The sequence below is a fragment of the Rattus norvegicus genome, chromosome 10, assembly GCF_036323735.1.
Source record: "Rattus norvegicus strain BN/NHsdMcwi chromosome 10, GRCr8, whole genome shotgun sequence".
Classification (NCBI taxonomy): domain Eukaryota; kingdom Metazoa; phylum Chordata; class Mammalia; order Rodentia; family Muridae; genus Rattus; species Rattus norvegicus.
In genome coordinates, this window is record NC_086028.1 from 103,526,671 (window position 1) to 103,544,818 (window position 18,148).

At 53.1% G+C, this 18,148-nt stretch overlaps 2 protein-coding genes across 5 annotated transcripts; one reads left to right on the forward strand and one right to left on the reverse strand.

Moving 5' to 3' along the window:
- The first annotated feature begins 1,928 nt into the window (after window positions 1-1,928).
- Syngr2 (synaptogyrin 2) lies at window positions 1,929-6,497 on the forward strand. Of its 2 annotated transcripts, NM_053553.2 has the most exons (4): window positions 1,959-2,085; window positions 4,617-4,854; window positions 5,218-5,357; window positions 5,451-6,497. In NM_053553.2, exons 1-4 carry the CDS (start codon window positions 1,987-1,989, stop codon window positions 5,646-5,648), a joined length of 675 nt encoding a protein of 224 aa, NP_446005.2. In that variant the 5' UTR covers window positions 1,959-1,986; the 3' UTR covers window positions 5,649-6,497. The 2 variants fall into 2 exon arrangements, with proteins under 2 accessions (XP_038942929.1, NP_446005.2); XM_039087001.2 differs by lacking the exon at window positions 5,218-5,357 and having other exon boundaries at window positions 1,929-2,085; window positions 5,451-6,490.
- Window positions 6,498-6,778: 281 nt separating this feature from the next.
- Tk1 (thymidine kinase 1) lies at window positions 6,779-18,148 on the reverse strand. Of its 3 annotated transcripts, NM_052800.1 has the most exon segments (7): window positions 6,779-8,466; window positions 8,545-8,664; window positions 8,940-9,029; window positions 13,444-13,537; window positions 16,923-17,033; window positions 17,868-17,899; window positions 17,980-18,107. In NM_052800.1, coding segments are annotated over 7 exon segments (699 nt in total). In that variant the 5' UTR covers window positions 18,046-18,107; the 3' UTR covers window positions 6,779-8,280.

Below are 18,148 nucleotides of genomic sequence, written 5' to 3' on the forward strand. Positions count from 1 at the left end.
AGGATCTGGACGAGTTCAAGGTCAAGCACATGAGTCCAGTTCCAAAGAACCAGACAAACAAAAAGATAAATGAAAATTGAGGTGCTGGCTAGGTATGCTGGCTGGCATACGCCTCTGGTTCCACTATGTGGTAGGCAGAAGCGGGAGGATCTCTGCAAGCTAGAGGCCAGCCTGGTCTATGGTAGCGAGTTCCAGGACAGTCAGGCTGCATAGCGAAGACTCTGTCTCAAAAATCTGAAAAGGGGCCTGCGAGATGGGTTAAGGTGTTTGCTGCCAAGTCTGGAAGCCTGAGTTCAATCCCGGGGACCCTCACTGTGAAGGTGAGCACTGTGTACAAGGTGTCCTTTTTATGACATGTGTCATTTCATGCTCTCCACCCACCCCAGGCACAAACCAATTACATGTAAATGGGAAAAGGTTGTTTTGGTTTTGCTTTTGGCTTTTTGAGTCAGGGTTTCTCTGTGTAGGAGAAAGGAAGGAAGGAAGGGAGGGAGGGAGGGAAGGAGAGGGAGAGAGAGAGAGAGAGAGAGAGAGAGAGAGAGAGAGAGAGTGTGTCAGTCCTGCTAGTCAGGACTCCTTCATCAAACACTCATGACCCACATGGACAGATTTTAGGATGGCAAGGAGTAGCCCTGGGCTCACCTACCAGCTTCTTGTCACGCTCTCTGTGCGTGTGGCGAGAGTGCTGATAGATTATTAGAAGGCACGGCCCCTCTTGTGCCTACTCCTGTCTTCTCCCCAGTGACACTCCTTCTGGTGGCTCAGGTTTCTTCCTCAGCTCCCTTACTGTCCAGCCCCTCTCATTACTGAGGTGTATCTGTCCCATTTTTTATCCATTGACGTGACTATGGTAACATCATCTTGTCAACTCCATTCTGTGTCTCCCCTCCTCACTTCTCAACCCTCTACACCCCCAACAGTCATGGTTCCCTTGGCAACAAATTCATGTTGTCAACATAAGGGTGTCTGGGGGCTTCTTGGCAGTCAGTGTGGGGCCCTGGGTTGACACACAACGTCTTCAGACGTTATTTGGGGAAGTGGGGGTGGGGGTGGGGGTGGGAGGGGGGGAGGAGCTGGGTTCTGTGAACTAATGTTTTAATTTTTATTTGTTTTATTTTTTTTTCCTTTTTTCTTTTTTTCGGAGCTGGGGACCGAACCCAGGGCCTTGCGCTTGCTAGGCAAGCGCTCTACCACTGAGCTAAATCCCCAACCCCTTGTTCTAATTTTTAAAATTACATTCCTTAGAGTGTGCGAACTTGTTCTGAGACAGGATCTCAGATAGCTCAGTCTGGTCTTGAATTCCTTATTCTCCTGCCCTCTTTCTCCTCCTGAGACAACCACCAGGTTCTCTGCAGCATGTGATCTTGAAGTTTAGAGATGTGCAGGCACTCTGTCCTTCAGAACCTTTTGTCTGGCAGGTTCAGGAAGAGTGGGTAAAGGACTGTCCTTCACTCTATCCCAGGCTTAGCTCCAGAGCGAAGAGTAACCAAAATGGTGGGGGCCATATTTATTAATATTGTAATCCAGAGAGGAACCCGGGAGCCTCTGACGTGCTAGGCAAGAATTTATGCCCGAGTCCTTTGGCCTGGAGCAGAATGGTGACGCCTAGGTATTTATGAGCCTGGGTTCTGGATTGGTGGGATTTGGGTGTCTGGAGGGTTTTCGGAAGAGGACCCTCACAGGGCAGTGTGTAAGTGTAAAGTGGAGGCCGCCGAGGATGTCTCTTCCTGGGGACTCTCTGATCCTTTCTGGTTGAACTTGGGATGACTGATTTCCCAGGGGTGAGCTTTTCCTCCCCCTTGAACCTCAGGAGCAGCTTCAAGTTCAGGCCAACTTCCAGCACAGTACAGAGGGGTACTCGGCCGGAGTTCCCGGCTGTTGGCCACGCCCATCGGCGGGGCGGCCACGCCTCCATGGGCGGGGCTGAACGGGGGCGGGGCAATCCGGCTGGTTCCCGGCCATCCGCGGCTCGGCGGCGACGGCGACATGGAGAGCGGGGCCTATGGCGCGGCCAACGCGGGCGGCTCCTTCGACCTGCGGCGCTATGTGTCCCAGCCTCAGGTGGTGACGCGCCTCGTGAGCATGGTGAGTCGACCGGAGAGGACCCGGAGCCGCGCGTCCCGGGTACAGGGGCCGTGGGCCGCCAGCGGCGGAGCGCAACAGGTGGCGGCGGCCGCGCGTCCCGGGCCTGGCGGAGAGCGCGGGGCCTCGCGCCCCTCCGCGTCTCTGTCCCCTCTAGCCGGTGCGTCCTGTCGTCTGTTACACTGCGTGGCTCTGGACCTTGTCTCTCCCACTCGGGGCCGGGCCCCGCCGCACCCTCGACCACTCGTCCGGGCCACTCTGGTGGCGGACGTCCCTGAGGTGCTCCGGGGAGGCAGGCCTGTCGCCCTGCTGGCAGTGGGAGGGGCCGGAGAGGGGCACGCCGCAGCAGGTGGCCGGCACGCCGCGACTCCCAGCCTAGGGAATTCACCTGGAAGGGACTTTCTGAAGCCACGTGGGGTGCAAGGAGGGGGATTGGTCCGGCGCCCCTAAGGAGGGTTTCCTTCCCTCTCAGAGGCTGGCCAGTCTGCTCACACAGCAGAACGCACTCCCTCCCCCCGGAGCGGGGCGAGCCCTCTACCAGGGTGCAGGACGGCTTTCTAGATCTTGGGACGAAAATACTGAACGCAGAGGTTTTAGCGCCAGATTGAGGGTGGCCCCACTGCACCCAGAGTACCTGGGCCTGGAGCCTTGGAGGTGCCCTGGCTCTCCGAAGCCTCCCAGCCTAGCGGTGGAGTCTAGCGACTCAGTCCTGGATTGTACCGTCAGTCAGGATGGCAGTGCCAGGAGTCCTGACCCAGACTCTGCGCCCAGTCCTGGAGTTCCGGCTTCATCCGCAGCTAGGGGTGGGGCTTGTGACTGTCAGTTGCACGGCCCTATTGAGAGCGTCCCGGCAGGATCGCTCTAGTCCTGCGAGTCTGGAGGCAGCCAGGTGCCCACAGACTCAGTTGCATCTGCCGCGTTCACGTGGGCTTGGCAGTGGCCTTAGGGTGTGGGGAGGAGGCGAAATGCCAAAGGGGCTGCCTACCAAACTTTGGGCAGTCTCTGCTGGTGAGTTTCCCACCTCTGCCCTGGCTCACAGATCTGTGGATCTCATCACCCCAAGAACCTTGTTCTGAGGGGAACCAGTGTGGAGCTGGAGAGTTGTAGTTCTCTGGAGGGGAGGGGCCGACGTGCCACAGAAGCCGGAAGTCCTTGTAGGGAGAAGGCTGGCTAGCTGGGGAGTCTCTTGCCATAGGGAAGTCTCGGAGGGGAGCAGGGCTGCTGTTGAAGGGTGTTCTGGAAGACGTTGGTCTATGCTGTAGAGTTGACTTGAGTGAGGGTGTTGCGGTGAACGTTGGATGAAACGCTTCGAGTTTCGCCTCCGTGACTTTGTGGCCCATCTTGTTTAAAACTCATCCAAGTGGGATGTGGTGGCTCAACCCAGTATCTCAGCACTGAGGAGGCTGAGGCAGGATTGTCACGAACTTCAGGCCAGCCTGAACCAGAGTGAGATCTTGTCTTTTTTTATTCTTTTTATTTTTATTTCATGGGTATGAGTGTTTGCCTGTATGAAGGCACACCACTTTCGTGCCTGGCATTCAGAGTCGGAAGGTGGTTATCTTGTCCCCTGGAATTGGAGTCACAGGTGGTTTATGAGCTAATATGTGGGTGTCCAGGTCCCCTGCAAGAGCAGTCAGTGCTCTTAACTGTGAGCCATCTCTCCAGACTGAGAGTCTATCTTAAAACAACCAAACGGGCAGGTGTGGTGGCACAGGCATTTACTCCCAGCATTCTCTTCTGGAGGCAGAGGCAAGTTCCCTGAATTCCAGGACAGGCATTGGTACCTGATGAGGCCCTGTATCCAAAAACAAGACAGAACCATCAAAAACAACAACAACAACAACAACAAAAAGAAACTTACACACACACAACCTCAAGGACTAAAAATGTAGGTCCATGGTGGTGCACTTGCCTAGCACGTGTGAAGCCTGGGTTAAAGTTGCCAGCGATCGGGGTTGGGGATTTAGCTCAGTGGTCCCTGGGTTCCCAAGGCCCTGGGTTCAGTCCCCAGCTCTGGAAAAAAAAAATGTTGCCAGCGATCAGGATAGGATAGGATAGGGGAGGGGGAGACCCAAACAGGCACATGGTTATCCCGGGATTGGGAGGTGGAGGCAGGAGGATCAGGAATCATCCTGAGTTACACAGCTAAATGAGACCCCTTCATCACAAACAAACAAAAAAAAACCAAACCACCAACACCCCTCCCCCCAATAAACAACAACAAAAAAAATCTCATACAAAATGGAGATTCTTCTTTGTTCTTAGTCACTACCCTGAATGAGAACACACTGTAGTCAGGCAGCTAAGAGATAGCCCCTTCTCAGAATAAATAGCCCATTCTGTCCCCAGCCCCCTGTCACTCTGTCCCATGAGTCCAGAAGGAGTTGAAGCACCAGCCTCAGATGAGGACATCAGCAGGGAGACAAGAGATACCCTGTCCTACCAGGACCCTCCTCTCTAGGCCCTAACAGGGGTCTGTACAGGATATGGCCCGCACGCGTCTGCCACTGCCCACAGAATCTCCTCTTCCCCAGGTCTTGGCCTTGATCGTATTCTCCTGCATCTTCGGCGAGGGCTACATCAACCTTCACTCATCTGACCAGCTACACTGTGTGTTCAACCGGAACGAAGATGCCTGCCGCTACGGCAGTGCCATTGGGGTGCTGGCCTTCCTGGCCTCAGCCTTCTTCCTTGTGGTGGATGCGTTTTTCTCTCAGATAAGCAATGCCACTGACCGCAAGTATCTGGTCATTGGTGACCTGCTCTTCTCAGGTATGCCCATGGCACTGGTATACCGGGGCTTCATGACTGAGACCTTGGTGCTGCTGGGAGGGGCTGCTGACAGCAGCTGAGGGGCATGAACCTTACCTGAGGCTTCTCCTAGGTCCCCCTGTACCCTGGGACGGCACACAAAGCTTTCTGGCTTCAGAAATTCAAGGGTGTTGGGATAGAAGTGTGAGGCATGGCATCAGGTTTCTGGGCTCATCAACCCCACTTAGCTGACCCCTTACTCTCACGTCCCTCTGCTCCTATAGGTTGCACAGCTCAAGGCCCTGGGAGAGTCCTCTGTGTCCCTCCTGGATCCTGGGGATCCAGTCCATCGCTGAGGCCGCCTCTCCCTTGTTATTTCCCTAGCTCTCTGGACCTTCCTGTGGTTTGTCGGTTTCTGCTTTCTGACCAACCAGTGGGCAGCCACCAAACCTGATGACGTGTTGGTGGGAGCAGACTCAGCCCGGGCTGCCATCACCTTCAGTTTCTTCTCCATCTTCTCCTGGGTAGGTGGACCGGGGGAAGGCAGTGGAGGATTGGGTGAACACTGAGGTCCCTTGCCCTGCCCACACCTTGGCTCTCCCCCAACCCACCCACAGGGTGTGCTGGCCTCCCTGGCCTACCAGCGTTACAAGGCTGGAGTGGATGCCTTCATTCAGAACTATGTGGACCCCACGCCGGATCCCACCACAGCCTACGCCTCCTACCCTAGTGCCTCGGTGGAAAACTACCAGCAGCCGCCCTTCACCCAGAATGTGGAGACTACTGAGGGCTACCAGCCTCCCCCAGTGTACTGAGCAGCCAGGGACAAAGAGGCAGGAGGGTGCTTGGTGGGGCTGCCCCTCCACCCTGGACTTCTCTCAAGGTTTGCTGTCCAGAACTGTAGTCCCTTGGCTGTTACAGTTGACAGCCCGAGTCCATGCCTTTCTGCACCCCAGCAGCCAGAGCACACCTGAAGTGCCCATGCCCAGAGGGGCTTCACCGCCACCCGCCTGACCCTCAAGGGCATCTTTGAGGAGAGGGTTTTACTAGGCCTTATCCCCCCACCCCAGTACTGTAAATGGAACCCAGGGCCTTGGATTTGCTTAGCCAGCGCTGCCATCCAGCCGTACGCTCAGCTCCGCATTGCTTTTAATAACACTGAACCCCATCAGAGCCAGAAGCAGGTGCCCGCTGCAGTTTTTGACACATGCCACTTTCCCTACAGCTGGAGGCCTTGGGAGCCCCAACTTTTTTTTCTCCAAAGACAAACTTGGGGATCCTTGTGCTACCTGTCTCCTCAGTGCTCGGCTCCCCACTTCCTCACTCAGGTTCAGGACCCAGCTTCGTCTGGGTTCTATGCTCACTGCTGTGTCTTCTGGGGTCACCACTGTGCCAACCGTCTCCAGGCTGCCTGCCTGACAGCTGTGGGGCGGGCAGAGGGACGAGATACCACTCCTTTCTTGCTCCTACCCCTGGCAGAAGGACAGAACTTGCCCGGAGACAGCACCTGGCTTTATGTAAATATTCCCAAGCAGCTGTTAGATACTAGTGGGGAGGGCAGGAACCCCTGCACTGAATGTACGGAGACTTGGTGGGGACAGCCCTGCCCTCAGTTCTGTAGACTAGTTTGGAGATGGAATAAACGTTTTTCTCAGCCTGTTGTACTTGGTGGCGTCTCAGGCTAGGGGTAGATACTTTGGATGTATTGCTTTGAGACAAGGCCTCCAACTTACACAGCCGAGGGTGAAGCTCTGACCTTCTCCAAGTGCTGGCTGTCAAACCCTGAACTTCATGCTGGGCTCCCATCCTTTCAAAGATGATATCTGCATAGCCCAGGCCTATGGTGCATGCTTGGCTAGAGCAGCATCTCACTGTGTAACTCAGGTAAGTCCCCAACTTGAGGCAATCCTCCTGCCTCAACATGGTTCTAGTTCTACACCATGGTTTTGTTTTGTTTTGTTTTTTTAAGATTTATTTTTGTTTTATTTATATCCACACAAGAGGAGGCATTGAATCCCCTTACAGATGGTTGGGAGCCAACATGTGGTTTGAGTACTGGGTAAAGCTGCAGACCACCATGCCCAGTTAGACCATGTTCTTTAAGTTTGGGGTGGCAGCTTCCCTAGTGGGGTCTCAGTCTTCACACTGCCTTCTACTGCATCCTAAAACAGCCACCATGACAGCTTGTGAGGCGGATTGTTCTGGACAGCTGGCCAGGTTTCCGATGCCTGCCAGGGGCCCCTGGGTGTTGCCCCTCTGAGGTTGACTCTGGCCCCTCTTGACACCTTCCAGGGACTTGGCAGGGAGTGGACCCATCTCTGTCAGGAAGCAGCCATGCCCCTGAGGTAAACTCTTGTGCAATAATGGGGCTGTGGAGAGCCGCTGGCCGCGTCTTTCAAAATCTGAAGTATAAACTGACAGGCCGGGCTCCGAGCTGTGGGCCTCCTCTGGAGAGCATGCCTTGAGCAGTTGGGCATGGCACCAGCAGCACCCCACACCTTAGACCCAGGTCTCTGGTCCTCAAGTGTCACCCTGCCCACTTTCCAAGGCCATCTGAGCCGTTTCCTCAACTCAATCTATCAGGTATCGGTCTCACAAAACCTGACCTTCCGTGCCAGCTAGAAACACCATCTCCTGACTCTCCTGGCAGGTGCCTTTGCCATTTTTGTCCCCAAACCAACCAGATAGAAATGTGGGTGACTGTTCCTCTTGGGCTGTGGTGGAGACCATTAGTACTACAGAAGAAATTTCTACCCCCAAGTCATGTGGGTGCTAGTTGCAAGATTTAGGGAAACCCAGGCTAAGTAAGTTATAAGTAATGGGGCACAAGAAACATACTCCCTTGGCTTACTGAGAGCTGAGCAGAGAAGGATTGGAGCTATAATGGCAGTAGGGGTCAAGGGATACATATATGGGAGAGCTGTGAGAAGGCTAGAGCCTTGGTAAAGTGTGGGGCTGAAACGGAAACCCAGCAGTGAAAGCCACCAACAAGGAAGAAGCTAGCACCACCAATGTCACAATGCTGGGTGGCTCTGTTCTCACCTTTGGCTGAATGTGAGACCCGAGCCACCAGGCAGGGTCTGGGCTCCAGTCTGTGCTGAGGTGTCTTGGCAACCAAGAAGGGAGCTAAAGGTGCTGGAATGATAGCTCAGGGGTTAAGAGGACTGACCACTCTTCCAGAGGTCCCAAGTTCAATTTCCAGCAAGGTCTCCCCATGCAGCTCTCTAGTGAAGCAAGACCAGTAAAGTATGATGTTGCCTGAATCACGGGGTTTAAGAGAGAAGCGTTGGGTTGGGGGCTCACAACCATTATAAGAAGGGAACTAAGAAAGGTTTCAACAAGCAGATAAGCCAAGGTGCAATGTCCAGTAGGAATGGCAGGCCCCGCCCCTTTCCCTGCTCTCTGGGAGTCCAACCTGGGGAAGGAGCTGGCAGGCCCCGGGTCCCCTCAGTTGGCAGAGTTACACTGTAGGATTTGCTGAGGGGCAAAGAGCTTCCTGACAGCCGGGATCTCTATAGGCTGCCCCAGCACTGAGTAGTTCTCTTTGTTGTCTGCAGTCTGGGCTGAAGACTTCTTAAAGTAGCACAGGCGGCAAACAGAGTGGTACTTGTCCGCTCCGCCAATCACCTCCACCTGGTAGGAGAGGCGTATGAGGGAGGACTCAGAAGCCTAAGCCCACCCCACTCCGTGGGCAGAAGCACAAGGAGATACCTCTTTCTCCAGGCCCAGCCTCTTGGTGTAGGAAGCTTCTCGAAAGCACTCCATGCACACAGCGGTGAGCTTCACCACACTCTCGGCCAAGGGCACCAGGTTCAAGATGCTGCCGAAAGCCTACACAGGACAGCAAAAGTGTTAGCCAGGCACTTCCCTCCCTGCCTGTGTTCACGTGTATGCGTGTGGAGGGAGTTCTGCGGAACTGACGCAAGCCTGTGTGCAAGGCAAGTGTGTTACAGCCTGGGCTGCCCCCAGCCCAACGCTTCTCTTTTAAACCCCATGATTCAGCAACATCATACTTTACTGGTCCTGCTTCACTAGAGAGCTGCATGGGGAGACCTTGCATGCTGTCTCCCCTCTCAAGACCGCTGCCATGGGTCAGACATCTTTACCTTCCTCTGGAAGGTTCCGTCCAGCGCCGCCACAATCACTGTCTTGCCTGTATTGGCCATCGTTTCACAGAAATCCACAATGTCAGGGAACTAGGAAAGTTCAGAGAGGATGAAGTGAGCCGTCCTGAGCAAGGGCCTCATGAAGACGGTGAGGGATCCGAGCACACAGGTAAGCCCAGAGCCGGAGATCAGACCGCACTGCCACTCCTGTGAAACATCCCACCTGCATGCCCACTGCTACCCAGGGCTGGCCCACAGAGGCCTCTACATACCAGAGAGGCTGGAACAGCAGTTCTCAACTAGTGGGTCGAGACCCCCCTGGGGTTGAACAGCTTAAACAGTGTGCATGAAGCCCTTGGCTCCACCCCCATCCCCTACCCCCACATCAAATGAGCCAGACAAGGTGTCCAACACAATACCACTACTTTAAAGGTAGAAGGATTAGGAAGTTAAAATAAACCAGGGCTGGAGAGATGGTTCAGGGGTTACAAGCATGGCTTGTTCTTATAGATAACTAGAATTCAATTCCCAGCACCCACAACAGATAGCTTACAAACCATCTGTAACTCCAGATGCAAGGACAGCTAATGTCCTCTTTTGGCATCTGCAGGCACCCACCCTCACATGCACACATGCACTTTTAGCCCCCATGGACAGCTGGAGGGAGGAAGGGAGGGAAGGAGGAGGGGGACTCTTGGTAATGAGATGTACAAGGCGTACGTAAGTAGGTTGGCAGGGATAGCTGCCCTCCGCCTTCCACTGTCTCTCAGGCCAGCCTCCCCCTTCACAGCACGGGTGTAGACCAGGTTAGCCTTGAACTCAGGAGATCTACTTGCCTCTGCCCCTGAAGTTCTAAGATTAAAGGCCTATGCTATGAGCCTGGCGCTTCCATTTCGTTTGAGCTGGGTCTCTTCCTGAATCTGGAGCACAGCTACTGGGCTGGGCTGCCTAGTCAGGGAGCTCCAGGGGCCTGCCTGTCTCTGCCTTCCTCACACTGGGATTATGGACATGTGGCTATACCCAGTGTTGTACACGGGTGCTAGGGACCCAAACTCAGGCACTCATGCCTGCAGAGCCAGGGCCTCCCTCACTGACAGAACTGTCTCCCCATCCCTTCTGTCTCTCACTTTTGATTGGTTACTGCTGTGCAACCCAGGCTGGCCTGGGTTGCAAAGCAATCTCCTGCCTGCCTGGTTCTTGGACCTTTTCTTGAACATATCTCTGCCCTACACCTTAACGTTCTAACCTTTCTCTTCTTCCACGGTCCCTCCCAGTTTTAGTCTTTCAACGGAGGTGAGGTGGAAGCTCCAGATTTATCTCCAGACCTAGAATGCCGCAGCCAAAGGGCAGAAACTTGGAATGGATGCGATTGGTCCCTGGACTCAGCCATTCCCACAATAGTCACAGCATGTGACATGGCTTGCTCTATAAAAACACACGTGTATAATTAGAAGCGTCCAGGCTGGACTGGCATTCATCAGAGTCCTGGCACTGGCTGAACATAATCTCTTGGGTCAACACCAGGCAAGGCAGGCACCCTGGCCGCATGAATAAAGACCCTTCCTCAGTCTCACGTGACCACTGACAAAGCAGGTGCAGTCTATGCCAGAAGCAATCAAACAAGCACCACCCTTCCGCCAAAAGGAGCTCGGTCCCCTCCCGGAGGGCCACTGTTCCACGACTAGTGTTTGCCCCGTGGCAGGCTTTAGAACCCACAATATTGGCTCGCAGGGCATTCCTGGTAGTTTCTGGTTCAAAGACACTTAAGTGGCAAGCCTCCTTTGTCTGGTGTGCTCCTGCTGTGCCCTACATTGAGCCTGTCATTACTGCGTCAAAAAGAAGGGAAACAAAGTTCTTAACGATGCAAGCTTCTAATCTTGCCCAGAAGCTGTGGGCCCTGCTTCTGGTGAATGAACACACGGGAAGCTCTATGTCCTCAGCTCTGGCTCCAGGGACCCTACAGGACCCTCTACCCACTGTCTGAGGACACAGGAAGGAAGGGCAATCTCCTTGTGTTACCACGAGGAGATCCTGAACTTAGTAAGGAACAGGGTCTAGAGTCTGGGGCGGAAGCACACAAGAATTGTGTTGTTTATACAGTGCACACTGAATACTCACTGTAGCCTGTGCGAGGGCCCATGACTACACAATACCAGCACTCAGGGGCCCGAGTTCTAATCTAGCCTGGACCACAAAGCAAGACCCCACCCCAAAACTCCAAGTAGCCACTAAATGAACTCGTTTTCCTTAATCATAAGGTGGGGTGGGGGTGGGGCGCATAGAAATAAATCTCTCCTATAGGTTAGGATGGGGAAGAGGGTTGGGGCGACTGGTAGGCTGGTGCCAGACCTGGGTATGAGTCTATCAAGCAGGAAGAGCTAAGAAAAGAAGGTAGTGGGCTGGAGAGATGGCTCAGCGGCTAAAAGCACTGACTGCCCTTCCAGAGGTCCTGAGTTCAATTCCCAGCAACCACGTGGTGGCTTACAACCATCTGTAACGGGATCTGATGCCCTCTTCTGGTGTGCATGAAGACAGCTATAGTGAATAAATAAACAAATCTTTAAAAAAAAAAAAAGAAAGAAAGAAAGAAAGAAAGAAAAGAAAAGAAGGTAGTGCCTAGGGAGTGCGGCTGGGCCTCTGGGAATACCAGGAGAGCACAGAGTAAGCAGGCTACTGCCGCAGGCCTGAGGGGGGAAACTGTGTCCTAAGTCAACGTCTGCACAGCCATTGCACTCCCAAGGTTTACCTCTGAGGACAAAACAGATCAGGCATGTCCAAATGGATAGACAGATGCCAAGAGCATGACGAGGGTATCATGGCCAGAGCTTTCTCATTCTATCCTGGGGGTCGGGGGCACACGAGGGACAGATTGGAACATTCCTCCTCTAAACCCAAACAGCCTCTCTCCTTCCAGGGTAGAGCGTAAGACTGGTGGGCGGCCAGAGAGCCACAGCAAAGTCTAGCAGAAAGTCATCAAGTGATACAGAGCCTCTGGCCCAAACCCCACCACCCAGGACCATCATCCAGGTTTGTGAACAAGCCTCTTGCTGCCACAGGACTCATTTTCCATTGAGTGGTTTATTATGTTGTCACAGGCTGCTTGCTTGGGACATCACGCCATCTTTATGTGACCACTATTTTTAAAATTTAAAAAAGTCATGTGTGGGGTTGGGGATTTAGCTCAGTGGTAGAGCACTTGCCTAGCAAGCGCAAAGCCCTGGGTTCAGTCCCCAGCTCCGGAAAAAAAAAAAAGAAAGTCATGTGTACATGTCTATCCGACGAGTGTATGAGGACTTGCATATGTGTAGATGCCCACACAGGCTGGGAGAGGTCCTGGGCTGGAGCTGTAAGTGGCTATGAACTGCCCAGTGTGAGTGCTGGGAACAAATCCGGTCACTTGCAAAGTGAGCAAGTGCTCTCAACAACCGAGCCTGCTCTCCAGCCATTACCGTTTTACAATGTCTATCATCACATATGATACATGGGAGGTGGGCGCTCACACGTGGAAGTCAGGGGATAACTCTGAGGAGCCGGTTTCCTGCTCTTTCCCTTTCGTGGGTTCTAGGGATTGAACTTGGGCCTCCAGGCCGTGCAGCAAGCTCCTTTACCCACTGAGCCATCTCACTGGCCCTATTTTTGATTTAAGACAAGGTCTCCTCTGTAGCTAAAGCTGGCTTTGAACTCCTGACCCTCCTCCTGCCTTAGTCTCCCAAGTATGGGGATCACAGCATCACCTCATCACCTATCAACAAATACTTTAGACAATGTCTATGATGTCAAATTTTAGAGTGTGGTTTGTTAGGCCTCTGTCCTCATTCTCTCTGGTGGACCGGATACAGACAGCCTTTAACTGGCAATGAAGTAGGTGTGGCGAGGCCCTACTTGTTTGCAGGCCCTCTTGGAGCCCAGGCTGACTCCAAACTGGCTACACAGAGCCAATGATACTTTGAACCGATCCCCGCCTTCATCTCTGGTGCTAGACCCAGAGGCATTCCAGCTTGTCCAGTTCATGTCATGCTGGGCTGGGCCTTGTACTCAACTAGGCGGGTGCTCTGCCAGCCCCGCCCGGGCCCTCACTGAAGGACTTCTACTGCTAGCAATGGCCAAACTTCCAAAGCATGGTAGGGGTGAGGGTTGGGGGTGGTGTTTAAGACCATGAAAGACACAATTCCCACCCCAGTCAGAGCATACCCTGAAAACAAACACCACCTCCCAAAGAAGAATAAAACCCCACAAACAAACCCCCAGACCAAAGCAAGGCTGGGGTCAAAGGACTGGAGGTCTGGCCACCAATGAGGCCAAGGCTGGAGTTCTCTCCCTCATAGCTATTTTGGCAAAAGCAACCCTAGCCACCCAAATGACAATATGCACACAGGCAAGGGGATCCACACACCAGTAAAGACAAGTCAATGACCCATCTTTCCGAAAAGATGAACGGAACTTCTGAGCCTGCAGGGCATGAAGGGCCAGGGGTGGGTAGGGGTTGTGCCGCAAGCTAACTTACAAACTGCCCTTCATCGATGCCAATGACAGCCACACCCAAGGCCTCCTGGGCCACATCCTTGAGCATGCAGGCCGGCAGTGCATCCATGGTGTTCCTGGGAAGATAAGGCCAGAGGATGAGCAAGGCCACAGGCGCCCGGATGAGAGTGCTACTGTGGCGTTCCCACAGAGCAGCCTGAGGTGTTCCCGTAGCTTCTATGGGGGGAGGAACGGGGAATACAGGCCTTGTTCAGAAAACCAGTTATTACAGCTTACCTCCCTCAACTGAATATGGGTAGTGTCTGCTACTAAGGTCAACAAAGACCCCAAAGTTCTTTAAAAAAAAAAAAAGGCTTATTTATTAATTATGTATAAGTATACTGTAGCTGTCTTCAGACACACCAGAAGAGGGCATCAGATCCCATTACAGATGGTTGTGAGCCACCATGTGGTCACTGGGATTTGAACTCAGGACCTCTGGAAGAGCAGTCAGTGCTCTTAACCACTGAGCCATCTCTTCAACCCGACTCCAGTTCTTATTCAACAGGACACGCGGTACCTGGCCTAGGTACTGGGGCCATCAGGAAAGGCCCAAGGCCTCTGAGAACAGGAGAGAGAGCAGGCCACTAAGCAAGCCAAGCCACGAGGTTGACAGTGAACATGGGAATACACCCGCGCTGTAACTGAAACACTCAGGAGCTCCAAGCAAGTAAGTTCCAAGTCAGCCTGGGCTATGGAATGCTTCAAAAACCAATGTGCACACCAAAATCTAAACCCCGAACAAGTTACCCTCCCCCACAAGAAACAAAACAGTCCAAAAACTTACCTTCCAGACAATCAGCTATATACACTACATAAGCTCTCAACTACGGAGCCACCCAAGTGTTTTATGAGGGACAGTCCTCAGGGGACACGATACTCTGAGCAGCAAAATCCATATATATATATATATATATATATATATATATATATATATATATATATATATGTGTGTGTGTGTGTGTGTGTGTGTGTGTGTGTGTGTGTGTTTTTCTTAATTCAAAATAAATAAACTGAGATGATATTAACATATGTCACTGCCATCATAAAATATAATTTGTAGCCTAGAGGCAGAGCACCCGGTGGCTTCTGCCTGAGGTTCTATCCCTCAGTACCAAAAGACAAAGCAAAACAACTCATTTGAGTCAAGGTCTCTCTGTAGACCAGGCTGGCCCCATACTCTGCCTCTGCCCAACAAGTGCTAGCTAGAATTAAAAGTGTAAGCCACACCAGGGAAAATTTAAATAATTTAGTCACAGGATTAGCGGTTTCCCTGCGTGTACATCTGTGTACCGTGTGTACCGTGTGTACGTCTGGCGCCCTTGGAGGTCAGAAGAGGGTGTTAGAACTTCTGGAGCTGGAGTTGCTTACAGTCGTGAGCCATCAAGTGTGTGCTTGGAATGGAACCTGGGTCCTCCTTGGTAAGACCAAGTACTCTTATTAGCCACCTCTCCAGCCCAGAGAAGCAAGAGTGCAGTGCCCAGGGAAGGGAGACTGTCACAGGCCTGTGGATTTGCCCCGAGCAGCCCAGGATAAGGAGCGTCCTGGAAACCAGACAGCAGAGTGATGCTCTGGAACCCGGTTCTAATTCATCGCTCTCCACAGACTGGAGGACTCTGCACGCCATGTGGCCAGCTGCGGGCAGAGTCAGGCTGTGAAGCCTCTGCTTACAGTCTTACTGTGGACCGCTTCCCAGGAAGGAAGAACCCACCCAGGCCTCTGAAGGCCAGGTTGGACATGCTCCAGAACACCATTAAAGGATGCCAGGAACCTCTCTGCTCTCTAAGGAGTGGAATGCTGGGCTGCACCCAGCGCCTTCTCCCTGTGGTTTCTGCCTCGTTTTTAGAAACAAACTCAGAGAAAGCTCTTTCCCAAAACACAGGCAACAGCATGCAGTGGTGTCCTTACAAACAATAGAACCTCCCAGGCCTACTTATTACCCCACAATCTTTTTTTTTGGAGCTGAGGACCGAACCCAGGGCCTTGCGCTTGCTAGGCAAGCACTCTACCACTGAGCTAAATTCCCAACCCATTACCCCACAATCTTAAGATCTGGGAAGTTGGGCGTAACCAAACATGTCTGTAATCCGTTTATCTATATAGAGCCGATGGGGGTGCGGGCTGGGTGTGGGATTGCTTGCCTGTAATCCCAGGAGGAAGAGGAGGGGAGGTCACAAGTTACAACCCAGCTAGGCTACAAGAGACCTGTCTCAAGGTTGGAGAGATAGGATCGGGTGCTATCCTTGCAGAGGAACCAACCATGGGGCAGCTTACAATGATCTCCAATTCCTGTTGTGGGGAATCTGATGCCCTTTCCTGGTCTCCAAGGGCACCAGGCAAGCAAGTAGTTTGCAGATCTACAAGCAAGCAAAATACCCATATGTAAGAAAAAATAATAATAAAAAACCAAACAAATCAAAAACAGGATTGAGATGTCTGAATGTGTAAAGGCCTTGCTGTGAGAGCACACTGAGCCAGGTGTGGTGGCCACGACTTTGATCCCAGGCGTTCGGCAAGGCGGAGGCAGGCGGTTCTGTGAGTTCAAGGTCAACCAGGTCTACAGAGAGAGAGAGAGAGAGAGAGAGAGAGAGAGAGAGTGTTCCAGGGCAGCCATGGGTCTAGAGAGATCTTGTCTCAAAAAAAACAAAACTGAAAAGTATGACCAATGAGTTTGGAACCCAGAACGTATAACCTGAGGCTGTCCTCTGAACTGGTGTGTACAGACACATGTGTGCACAACACAATACTCATGAATCTGAAGTTCTCTCTTCCCTCCCCTAGTAGAGCAGACAAGGGAGGACAGGCAACAGGCCGGCTGTGGCCGACACTCGGCTGCCTCCGTCCTGCTTTCGGCCCTCCTGGATGCTCATCCCATCCTGTGTGCTGGACACCATGGTTACAGAGACAGAGAAGTAAAGATCTCAGCACCTCGCCTGGCAGGAACCACAGCTAGAGTTCCCGACCCAACTCCAAGTCCTGGTTATTCTCCGCTCTGCTTCTTGTTCTGCTTCAGAGACCTGTTCCTACAGCTCCAGGCTGTTCACCCTCGGTCCAGGTTCCAGCCACCCTGAGGGGCTACCCCAACCTCACGGTCAGACTTCGACTCTGGGTTGAGTCCAGGATACTCAGAAAAGAGTGCCTCAGAGCACGAATCCCCAAATTTTCCCTTCAGCAGCAGAGACAAGTGTTCAGTGCTAGGGCTGGTAGACACACAAGTGGGAATGATGACAGCTACCTGATGACAGAAAGCCAACTCAAGAGGGGGAAAGAACCTCTGGAGTCAAGGTAGCTGCAGCCTCTACCCAAGTGGAACCCAGGTTCTCCCATGCTTTGAGCCCTCATCCCTATCCATTAGAGGTGAAACGCAGCCCATCCCTTCACTACCCCAGCCCTGATGCATGCGAAGGTATGCCCTGTGCCTTAGGGGTTCCCGCAGGACAGGATCAAGGGGGCAGGACTGACCGGTCATGTGTGGAGAAGCTGTTGCTATAGCGCGTGTCTTTGGCATACTTGATGACCAGGCACTTGTACTGGGCGATCTGGAAGCGCCTTACTCTCCTCATCAGCTCCGTGCTGCAAGAGTAACCAGGCAAGATGAGGCCCGAGCCAAACGCGGGCTGCCACCGCCACCTAGTGTCCAGCCGGAACCGCACGCGTTCACCACATGCTGTTCTGAACAAATTTCCATTTATAATGAATGAACTTCTTTGACAGAATCGCCAGAGCTTGCTTCTGGGCCCCAGGTCTCGAGCTTCGGCCTCACCCTCAGGTGAGGGACAAAAGTGAGGTGACACCAGGCTGTTCAAGAAGAGTGGGGTGCCTGGTGTGGTGATGCACCCCTATAATCCCAGCACAAGAGATGAAGAGGCAAGCGGATCTGAGTTCGAGACTAGCTTGGGCCACATAAAAAGATTCTGAGTTAAAAAAATTAAAACAAAGTAAAAAATAAAGCAAAGTAACCCCGAGTAGTGTGTGTGTGTGTGGGGTGTTACTCGGGGTGGGACTTCCAGAGGTCAGACCCTCACCTCAGAGAGTTAATTGGGCTCCAAGGCTTTAGGAGAGCTCGCACGGGGAATGCATAAGGAAACTGTCTTGGAAAAGGTGCCCAACTCCCAAGGGACACACTTGGGAGTCCGGTGGGCTCCTGGGGATGTGGACTGGGTGTTTTCAATTGTACCCCGATGTGGTCCGCTTCAGCAAAATAGGGTTCCCTGAGAGAAGAGGCTTGGGCGGGAGGGAGGCAGGAAGCCAGCAAAGAGGATTTTGGGCGGGAAAGTAAGCCCAGAGGTGGAGCGGCCTTTTCCGCCTAGTCAGAGGCCTCTGGAAAGATGGGGGAGGTGGGAAAGGAGAGCTAGGGTCTGCGGAGAGAGGGAGACCCACCGCCCCGAAGGCCCATTCATTCATTACCTTTTCCCTGAGAACATGGGCCCGAGAATCACCTAGAAGAGAAGTCATCTTACGGGGTTTCCCCTTGCACACCCCTCACCACCCACCACCCGATCCCACCCAGACCCCGCACCTGGATCTGCCCCCGGGTCTTGCTGGGGGAGATGGGCAGCACGGTGGGCAGGTTGATGTAGCTCATGGCGATGGGGTAAATCCTAGCACCCGGGTCCTTGAGTGGAGTACGTTAGTCACACACAACGCCTCCCACAGTGCCCCTTGCGCGCCTAAGCACGGAGCAATCG